This window comes from Hydractinia symbiolongicarpus, chromosome 13, assembly GCF_029227915.1.
Source record: "Hydractinia symbiolongicarpus strain clone_291-10 chromosome 13, HSymV2.1, whole genome shotgun sequence".
In the NCBI taxonomy this organism is placed as follows: Eukaryota; Metazoa; Cnidaria; class Hydrozoa; order Anthoathecata; family Hydractiniidae; genus Hydractinia; species Hydractinia symbiolongicarpus.
Window position 1 is genome coordinate 10,886,143 of NC_079887.1, and position 10,693 is coordinate 10,896,835.

Sequence of the window (10,693 nt, forward strand, 5' to 3'; positions counted from 1 at the left end):
TGTTTATGTAGAAAAGTATGCCAAATATATACAGCTTTTTGGAGGACTGTACGCCAATAAACTTTCAACAAGTCTGTTCACTGTGCTATTTAAAGTGTATATTTTTACTATTGTTGTGAAAGTTATGTGCAGAAACATTTTGGATACAAATCTCTTGTCATACCATTACAATTCACACTCCTGTCGCTAAAAAAGACATGTATGATCCATGTATTTCTGGTTGATAGACAAAGAGATAGTGACATAAATTCTGTGTTCTTCTCACTTAAGTTCCTATATTGAAAGAAAGTATTTGGTAAAAAGGAAGGGAAGGTTCTAATGTTTTATCTTTTTTATGTTGCTTTTTTAAAAATATATATATACTTCCCCATACTGAAGTGGTTTATTTTTAACGGAAAAGATAATCATTGTACGTGCCAAACCCATGGGACTACTAAATAAAAGAACCTTAAAAGTAAATGCCATCATAAAAATAAATTCACACTGAAAGTATTTAAATAGTATTTATTGTGATAAAATAGAGTCCTTTATAAAAGTAATTATTCTGTTAATTATTGTATTGTACTAAGTTTTCATAAAACGTAGATCAAAACTGTATGTGAACCATTTGCCTGACGAATGCGTTGCAATAAACTTCAAGTTGCAAATAATATGTAGTTTTACTCTTGTTTAACCTAACATTATATATACCGTTACACAGATTGGTCTTTTATTTTCAGTTTTTATAAGAAAATTAGTTATGGATCATTGGACTCTACTAAAAGCCATTGTAATATGTTGCGTATTGAATACACCAGGTAAAAAAATCTTGTTGCTTTTTTAATATATGGATGGTCCCAAATATAGCTTGTCAAAACTCATCATTGTTTTATATTTCATTATTGTTTTCATTTAAAGCAGCTATTTGTGATGAAGTCCTAATCTATTCTTCTATAAATATACGTTTATTGTTCTGTTAAAAATGCTTTTTAGCATTAACACATACATTTTTAAAATTTATTCCTTAATTTTTATTATCTTTTACGTTTAGAATCATTCCAACTCCATTTGAACTCCACAAATGCTGATCACAAAGAAATCCACCAAAATTGTATTGAATGCGAGAGAGTCACCAGAATAACATTGATGCCTTTGTCTTCCATTTACTTCCATGAAATACGGAAAAACCTTTTTTTACCTCATGTTTTATCTGATCACAGCAAGCTGGAACTTATCGATTTAAAGGAAACTTGCTTGAAACCAGTATTGACAATGAACATAAAGACACATTCTAACAAAATAAAACAAAAGCCAGCAAAAAGAAAATCAATTTTTTATGTGCGTGGTAACCAGTTTAGAAGATGGTTTTCATATTTGAGCGATCTTGTAGGAGAGTATTTACCTAGCAGGAATAGCATTTGTGTTGAGTGCGTTCGGCGAAAGAAAATAATACCTGTTTCTAAACTAAAACGCACCAAGTATGAAGAGTTCAAACTGCTTCTGTATGGCCCATTTGTGAGAAGAAATACTCATTCGTTAACGTGTCAACTGCCACAAAACGGTAAAATATCTTCAAAATTTGTGCAGCAAAATTACAGTAATGTCAATGAAAACGGTTCCTTTAAGCGTGAGGAAAATAAAAGAAATAGTAATTATACTGGCTGGTTTACTGATATTAATAAATACTTTCAAAGTCACCTTTCTAGTAGAAAAGATTCTCAGGAAATTATAGTAGAAACACAAGAAAAGATTACTTCGCAAAGTAGGTTCAGTTTGTTCAAGGATGAAGAGTGGTATTACTGGTTTGGCAGAGTTCTTAGATTAACATGTTTATCGAAAATAGACTACCATCCTCATTTGAAAAAGGAGAAGAAAAGTTTATATCAAAATGAGTCTAGCAATCCAGATGCGAGTAGAAATGATTCTTCGACTTTAAGTCCTATTGCAAGTGCAAATGGAACACTTGAGACTGCACAGATGACGGATGGAGTAAGTAGAGATGTATGGTATGAACATTGGTTTTATCACTTTAATTCTTACTTTAAATCGAAACCTTCTAGAACAGGTGTAAACACATCAGATGTATTAGATGAAGACAAGAGAAGAACTGAAAGACGTATCCATCCTGATAATTTAACATCGAATTGGTGGCATAGATTTATATTATCTTTAAAATTAGTGACGAAAAATAAACTTTTTACCCAAAATAAAACACATGATTGCAAAATAGTAATCAAAAAATCTGTAAAACAGAATTGGTATGAGCAATTTTTAAGTTACTTCAGACTTTCATGCACACGACTAGTCAAGACAACACCGGTGGAAATGACACATGTAGAAAAAGAAACAAGTTCAAGTACTAATATAGACCAGGTGATTGATGCAAAAACTAAATCTGAGAAAAACGTAACTTCTCCTGTACCAGTTAGCTCCAATGTTTTAACTACAGCACAAGAAAGGCCTACTCCCTGGCCAATTGTTATGGTTACAAAACCTTATGGTAAGAATATCACCGAAAGTATATTCTCTGCTGAAAAAGAAGTCGACATTAGTCAATACGCTAAAAGAAAGATATTTCTACATACAAGCAGACAAATAAGAGGTTAGTTCTCCTGACAAAAGTTTCGGTATTTGTTGCGAATGTTTCTCTCACCCTCAGCATGAATTGTCACAGTAACTGTCATCGATTAATTTATAAAGCAGGTAGTAGTCAAGGTATGTAGCAAATGACTGGAATAACATGAAATATTGTTCCAAATACATTGATGTTTTATTTATTGTATAGGTGAAGTCGATGACGCCAGTTTGTTTTTTCTCCTTGTCGCCTGTTTTACATGCTGGTTTTTACATAAAGCAATCCCATCCATCTTTAGAAGGTGAGTTTATTATACTAAGAATAACTACAACAGAATTTCTATAACTTGCTGGTCTGTCAAGCAAATTGATCTGTGGTCTGATAGCTCCAATGAGTTTTCGGCACAAAACCACAACACAAACCATCGCTTTATTACCACCAAGAGTTAATTAGCAACAATTCAACTGGTGTATAGAGTGTCGACTACCTAAAACTGATAAACACCATTAGTGAATAAAAAAAGACAAAATAGAAAACAGTTTTTATCCATTCCTATAGAGACCAAAATCTGATTCTGTTTTTGAAAGAAATCTCACCTTCCCTTCATTTTTTACATATACTTTAGGTAAAAAAAAAAAGAAAAAACAACTTAAAAATGAAAAAACCTTGCTTAATTTTTCTTACTAAAAAATGGAAAAATATTTGCTTAAATTTCCCTTAAAAACGGTATTATCTGTCTTTAATAACCTCACTTTTTCATTATTTTCAATAGTGTTACCTTGATTTTGTTAAACATATGTATCTTTGTCTTTTTGCTTAGATCTACCTTACCACACAGTGTAGCAGTTCCAGACGTTCTTCCGCCGAAAAAAAGCGATCCCACAACTATCACGAAACCTGTAGGTGTGACAACGTCAGTCACCAAGAAGAAATGTCGCAAAATGCTTTGCCCACCAGCTGTAGTGATTGCTGTGCGAAGAACATTAGAGTTAGAATTGGTCGTTGCCGCAGTCGAAGTAAGTCCTTATCCAAACTACCGGACGAAAACGTGCGGTTTAAAGTGTTGATACGGGAAATGATGGTTGTCGTATAATAATGAAGAATGTACTTGCATTTTTTGTTAGCTGTTCACTTTTATTAAAGATATACTTTAGAGAAGAAAACATTCGCGAGTCACTAAATAACGAAATTAAGTGTTTTTCTTTCGCGAATAACCCTTTTTTTCGGGCAAAGAAAAACTTTTTCGAATGGTCAAGAATTAACTTTTGCGATAGACACAGATTTTGATTATAATTCGTTTAAGGAGGTCATGAAATAGCGTGTGTAGTGGCAATAAAAGCAACGGTAAAAAAGCAAACGATTTTAAGTCGATTAAAAGACTTGGGTAGTGATTATTACACGAAACCTTAAACAATTAATGTTTTGTTCACCTCACAAAATAATTACAAGCTGATATTTTTTACGAGAAGTAATTTTCACGAAATTTTATCGCTTGTTACGGAAGCAAGTAAACGCTAAATTTCCACTGTGCGTAAATTTAGCGTTTTCGGCCAAAAATAATGAAATCGCGAAAGAAAGATTTGAAAAACGGTGTCGACATATCGACACATTGAACTGCTCAATGTTACGAAGAAAATGTCTGTACATTGAACTCTGATTATGCCTCTTTTGCAAACTTTCATCAAAACCAAACACGTATTGATATAAAACGATTTCCATCAACTTTTTAAAAAGTGCTTATATTTATTTGTTTCGTTTGTCTTTTTATATTTATACTTTTTATAATATAATGTATACATTTTTGTAAATGTTGTTATGATAATATACATATTTACTGAATCAATTGAAAGCACTGAATTAATTAAATGTTTTTACCACCTGTTTTTGCGGTATGCTATACTCTGCTGCAGTTGAAGTACTAAAAAGGTCGCTGAGAAGATTGTTTGCATGGAAAGCGTTTAAAGTCTCGAACTCGCAAGGAACCAAAAAATTTGTTCGAGATAGAGAAAGTTCGAGATAAAGAAAGGAAAATAACTTAGGCGGACCACAAAGGGACTGAGTCTTTAGTTCGAGATAAAGAGTAGTCGAGATATAGAGATTCTACTGTATTTCAAAGTTTTTTTCCGCAAAATATTTTAATTAGAAATTGTCTCAGAGAATTTTTTACGTAAATAACGTCCATTAAAGCTAATCGCAACTAGAGATTTTAAATAATTACAAAATGCAAAAAAATTGTGGTAAAGCTAAATCGCAAAAGTTCTTTCCCTTAACATTACATATTCCCATTGAGGGTGGGCGTGGTTCGGTGGGTATACTGTTTTTTTTGTACAGAGATGAAACACCAATAACAAAGAAGAATTTATCGCACACCAACTGTTGTCTAACGAATGCAGCCGTAACATAATTCGTTGCACGACTTGTATCTATTGTGCATGTGGTGCGATTTGCTTGCAAAAAAAATTGATTTGAAATTGAACAAAAAAAGCAGAAAAAGAAGAAACGGTGGTGCGATCCAGAAAAACGTGTTTGCAGAGCATTTTGATCGTGCTCATGTAGTGGAGTATGGGGAGATCAAGTTATTCCTCTTTTTTCGATCATTGTTTTTTAGTACACACTTTATGAGCATAATAAGAATGTCCAAAGAAAAGTGGATATGCAAGCTTGTTAGGTTTGTTGCAATTATTTTTCAGTTTCTGACGGGATGCGGGTTTGTGAGAATGATGTGAGATTCACAGATGGTTTCAACAACTCCTTTTTGTTTACGTTTGCTAGTACGCAAGATGAAACCTTAGATTAATTTAAAATTTAATTTCGAATGAAATACAGTTTTACAACATAAGATATAGAAGCTATATATGTTAAACAGCAGAAAAAAAGGTTTATCGACAAGCTTTTGGGGGTAAAATGCACCCCATGATCATTTTTGGTTTATTTGTAATTGAAAAAACGTCAAAAAAAAGATATATTGACACAGTGTAAAGAATGATCGAGAATTGAAGTAACTTAACTAAGCTAAATTCCTAAATGTTCACACATTCGGACCCTAAAGTGGCGATTAGTTTTGCCATAACAAGTCGCATTGCAACCACTACACTTAAAGCAATAACCTAGGCCGGATTGTAAAATTTTTGGAATTCTATCCTTGTTGAATCGAAACAATTTTACAAATATAGTTATCAGGGGATGTTATGACGCTGTTGCAGAAATTTGCAGACAATAAAATCTCCTTTGTCTGTCAAAGAGTTTTAGAGTACTAGATGTTTTTGTGTTTAGATTTTCATGTTATTGTAACCTTATAAAGTGGTTTCATATACGTAGGCCAAATGCCAGGTTTAAAGAGATTTTTTTTAGAAATACTTTCGAATTTATCCAGATTTAGACTCATTGTTGGCTCAATTAAATTGTAGCAATTTAAGAATCATCTGGTCTTAGCTAAAAAGGTAGCATTCTTATAAGCAGAACAAAATGTCCTGTATGCTCTCGCTGCAAAAAAAACAAAAAACAAAATTGTTATTACCTAAAGCTGTGATATCATCAAAAAGATAAAAGATGCCCTGCGGACGAGGTTGCCGGGACATAACAGTGACCATTGTGTTTGTGCAATAAAGGGGGAAACCCACTTTGACATACTTACTTCGCAGTCGAAAGTCCGAGCGGATTTTGAATTTTGCAAAAGTGCTTCCAACTAATGCGCAATATTGAGCACACACAGCAGGGAGGATGTAAGGCAGCTATTCATGCAATAAATGATATCTGTGACAGGAATCAACAGATGCGCTTCTCTTGATGGATTACCAACGCTTTTAATTGCTTGAATAAGAAAGTGCTTCTACACAACATCAAATATCTTTGTCCTGCTATGGCAACGCATGTCAAAAACTGATACAGGAAAGTTTCTAGACTGTTTGGAATGCGTGAATTGGAGCTATCATCTGAAGATGGTACCACTTAAGAAGATCCTATTGCAATGCTAATCTATGCAATGGAAATAACATCGCTCTTAGCAGAAATCATTGCACTGGTTGTTTATCATGTTGACTTAGGCGTGCGGTTAAAACATGCTGCTTTTGCTGACGAGCTTTGTCAATCTCGCGCCAGCACGCATATCAGAAAGGGAAAAAGAATCCCTGGGAACGAGATTGGACCTTTGTTGGATGGGAATAATTGTTAGTGTCCATGCCTTTTAGACATAAGGGTTTTTAACCCATTCGCAAAACGCCACCTGAACCAAAATCTCGGCAATGCTTTGTCAACAGTGAGAAAGAGAAAAAACAAAAATATAAAATTTCCTTTAAACTCACAAGCTCAGCCGTGCCGCTATGCATACGTGGTTAACGAAGTTTTAGAAATTCATACATCAATTATTATAAAATGTTGAACTTGCAACTGCAATAGGAAAATTGGTGGAATGATTTGAAGTGGAAACTTTGACGTTAATCACAAAAATGTTGAGACTATTAAAGTGATAGTTAGGTTGATACATGTTAATACGATTTGTTAGTTAATAAAGAAAAAAAATTTTGAGCACACTTTGATCCGTGTGTGTTGAAATGACGTGCTGAAAGATTGCAGTGAACTTTTGCCATATAAAGATAGCGGCGATACAAACTCAATTCTAAAAAGGTAAAAAACTATCCTCGTCCCCAAGGCCCCTCTATATCTTTAAAAAATCTCGGCAGAAACCTTAGGAAGAGGGTCAGAGTATGTCTTTTTTCATCGTGCGTATTACCCGCAACCGTCACAAATGTGCTCCGCTAAATACGCAGGTAGAAAGTGCGAATGCTTCGTAAATAACCTTGGTCAATGTGTGATCTAATCTGGTCTGATCTGAGTAGATCCACATGATTTCTAATTTGCCATTCAGGCGGAATTTAGATCCAGTAGTGTCCTGAGCCGGCTGGATGCATTCCTTGCCCCTCACTCTCTCTCCTGCAACCTCTCATAGGTAGCTTTAAAAAAAAACACACTTCACATTTTGTTGAATCTTGTTTTGCTTATTATTAACTTCAAATGTATTTTATGTTTTAAAAATATCATCAGGCCTTTAGCAGCTATAGCTAGCTATTGTTGCGTGGAATTTTGTTATAGAGCGTGAAAAACTTATCTAAATGTTCCAAAAACCAAACTGGTTTTCAATTTGTTGGTTCTCACACACCGGGGACAGTGGGTTACAGGGGTTCAATTTATAACAACCGACTTGGTTTGCTGAAAATTGAGACAATCCCAATAGCTTGTGAAAAAGGCTTGATTGGTTATGAACGATGGATACTTCTTTGCGCAGCACGAAACGTGATAGTTCAACTACTTCTTTTATTCTAAAAGAAAGAAGAATGAACATCAACATCTTAGAGATTTTCATATCTTTTTAACGGTGTTAGCTTCCCCCTCCCCCCTACAACGGCCAAATGCAGCTAAAAGATACCAAAATCTATTATCGATGGCCTCTAATACAACGAAATTTAATTACTTTTTTGACATTTATATATCGCATCAAGAAAATGCTGTAAATACACCTTTACGATAATTCAATTGTACATGCGTTCCTACGGCTCTCCATCGTTTTACAATATCGAAAAAAGGAGGTAAAATTTGTGTTTTTATGAGAGTTTGTTAGAGACGAAAGCGTGTTTTCTCCAGTTTTTTAACTTCTGTTGTATCAATTTCTTTCAAATTTTCAGGAAACGTTAATAATAATAAGATACAACTTATGTGTAATTTTTTATTAAAAACAAAAGGCGTCAAGAAAAGTTATCACGAAAAACGTGTTTTCTCATTAACAAACTCTTATAAAAGTGTGATGTTTACCTCCTCTGATCGCTAAATAAGCTGCGATGGAGTGTTAGTTTTCCCGAATTATCGTAAAGGTGTATTTATGTATTTTTGCCCATATTCTTTTCTTGCCTTAACCCCCTATACACAAAACCTGATTAGAATCGTTTGAGACCCAGCATAATCTTTATCTCCAGGAAATCGGAATAGTTAAGGTGGAAAAATAGTTTAATTCTATTGTTCTTTGCTCATGTGGTCACAGGCCTTGCCATGAGCTAATAACCTCCAGAGCAATTAATTGCTCGCGTCAGAGTGTCTACGCAAGCAATTTTGCTCGCCATATTTACCGCTATAAAAACTTTACATTTATAGTCTTTCACGGCACACACCTATAACGTCAGACACATTTTCAGTTTGGTCGGACATGTCCGTAGCTCATTTTAAACTTTCGTCGGTTAAAACGTCCGATAGATTTCCGTTTTGGTCGGACACTTTTAGATCTCAGAATTATTGAATAGTCCTGGTCCTTTAAATCCACAAGCAAGCCTATTCATAGCCAACCTGACCATCCTAGCTAATTCACCGACTCCTGACTTACTTAAAAAACTACGTAGACATAAATCTCTTTTGCCCAGCCCCTTCGTCGTTGGTAACCAGGTCTTACACAAGAAATCCAGCCATGCGGTTCTTAACTAATGCGGAGGTGAACGCTGACGGAGCACGGATGAGCAAGTCTGCAAAACTGCACTTACAGGCGAAACAGACAATTTATCATGGATTTAATTGTAGATAATTTCTTCATTTAACGAAACAATTGGAAACAATAGGAGGTCCAAATTTAATGGATTATTTTCTTTATGCCACAACTGTTATTCAAACAATTTTAAAAATGAAACCCACGTGCGGTATAATTTTTTTTCTGTATAAATTTTATGTACCTGACATGTACCTTTTAAAAAGAGATTTTATTTATTAGTTTTATTTAAACCACGTGGATAAAAATTTTTTTTAATTTGAAAACGAAGCATATTTTTTCCTATATTTGCTGTGATGACCTGAAAAATAAACATTAAATTTATGAAAACGACAGTATACTCATGCATACTATTTCGAACATGTAGAAAAGGAAGTTAAGATTGAGAGAGTCGCTATACCAGTAGACGCTCGATCATCGTGTTTGGGGTTCACAATAAAAAACATCCCCCGCTTTTCTACTGCAAAATAAATGCGCAACAAAGATTACCTTAATGCCTGTATTGCACGCGTTTTATAAAATGGCGAATGAACTGTTTTGCATGATGGGTGGAAAATAATCACACTAAATATCTTTTCAGTTTCACTTTAAAGACCAATCAATTCTTGAGAAAAATGCTTACACTTATTTCAAAATGTTAATATTTGCGCGAGCAATAGAATGCTCGGGTAACGAGCACTACGCGGGCGCGAGCAATTGCTCACGACTCATGGCTAGGCCTGTGGTTAATATCGGGAAATATTTTGTTTTAAGCAAGGATGGCTTCAGCCGCCTAAACAATTATAATCAATTCCTATATTATTACAGAGGGTAACGTGATCACGTTTTCTTTGTGCTCATTGGTTGATTGGTTCATAGGGATTTGCTGTAACATTACGTCTAAGCTTTACGTCTAAGAGAAACTGAATTATAGATCTGAAAGAAAGCTTAGTTAACTAGGCTAGTTATTTAATCAATTATAATGAAACTTACTGTACAAGGTTTTGAACAAACCCATTTTTGTTAAATTTGCCTTCATTTTTTTGAAAAAGGTTTTTCTTGCGTATATATTTAAGATGTATTTTTATGCCTTACTCACTGGATTGATTGTTTTAATTGATTATTTTTTCGTAGTACTCTATTCAGTAAATCTACTCTGAAAAAATTGGGTCCTGTAGTCAGTTTTGATAAAAGAAATAAAGTTTTGAACTTTAACGTTTTTAATAAAACTTGCTATATACTTTAGATGTAAAAATGTGACTTTTGTGAACAGTTTTAGGGCTAATTTACTATATTTACTATTTGAAATGTTTATATCATCAAAATATACCATCATTTTTATAGATGTCCATTTAGCTAAAAATTTTACCTGTCTTGCACCAATGTGCTGAAATTGTCATTTTTGCATGTTACAAAATGGCCAGAATATACACCCTCCCCATGATTCCCTACTAATATTTTTGTTGATACTAGAAGTTGATGCTTTGAGTGAACAGTAAAGGAAAAGTCAGATAATAAAGTAACTGTGACCATTGGTTGTCCAGGGCTTCAAACAATGACCTAACTTTTTTTAAATTTCCTGCCAGTGTATTTTCAGGACCTGATAGCTGTTGATTTGGCTTAATATTATTTTTGAT

General features: G+C 34.0%; 1 protein-coding gene across 1 annotated transcript; it reads left to right on the plus strand.

Moving 5' to 3' along the window:
* The first annotated feature begins 637 nt into the window (after positions 1-637).
* LOC130623813 (uncharacterized) lies at positions 638-4,403 on the plus strand. Its single transcript, XM_057439335.1, has 4 exons — positions 638-797; positions 1,031-2,581; positions 2,765-2,855; positions 3,375-4,403. The coding sequence occupies exons 1-4, from the start codon at positions 740-742 to the stop codon at positions 3,619-3,621; spliced, it is 1,947 nt and encodes a 648-aa protein (XP_057295318.1). The 5' UTR covers positions 638-739; the 3' UTR covers positions 3,622-4,403.
* The last annotated feature ends 6,290 nt before the right edge of the window (positions 4,404-10,693 follow it).

Bases quoted from the DNA above. Each gene is read 5' to 3' on its own strand.
- LOC130623813 (XM_057439335.1), top strand. From the start codon at position 740: ATGGATCATTGGACTCTACTAAAAGCCATTGTAATATGTTGCGTATTG. The intron at 2,582-2,764 runs GTTAGTTCTCCT...TTTATTGTATAG, and splicing joins TACAAGCAGACAAATAAGAG to GTGAAGTCGATGACGCCAGT. The intron at 2,856-3,374 runs GTGAGTTTATTA...CTTTTTGCTTAG, and splicing joins ATCCCATCCATCTTTAGAAG to ATCTACCTTACCACACAGTG.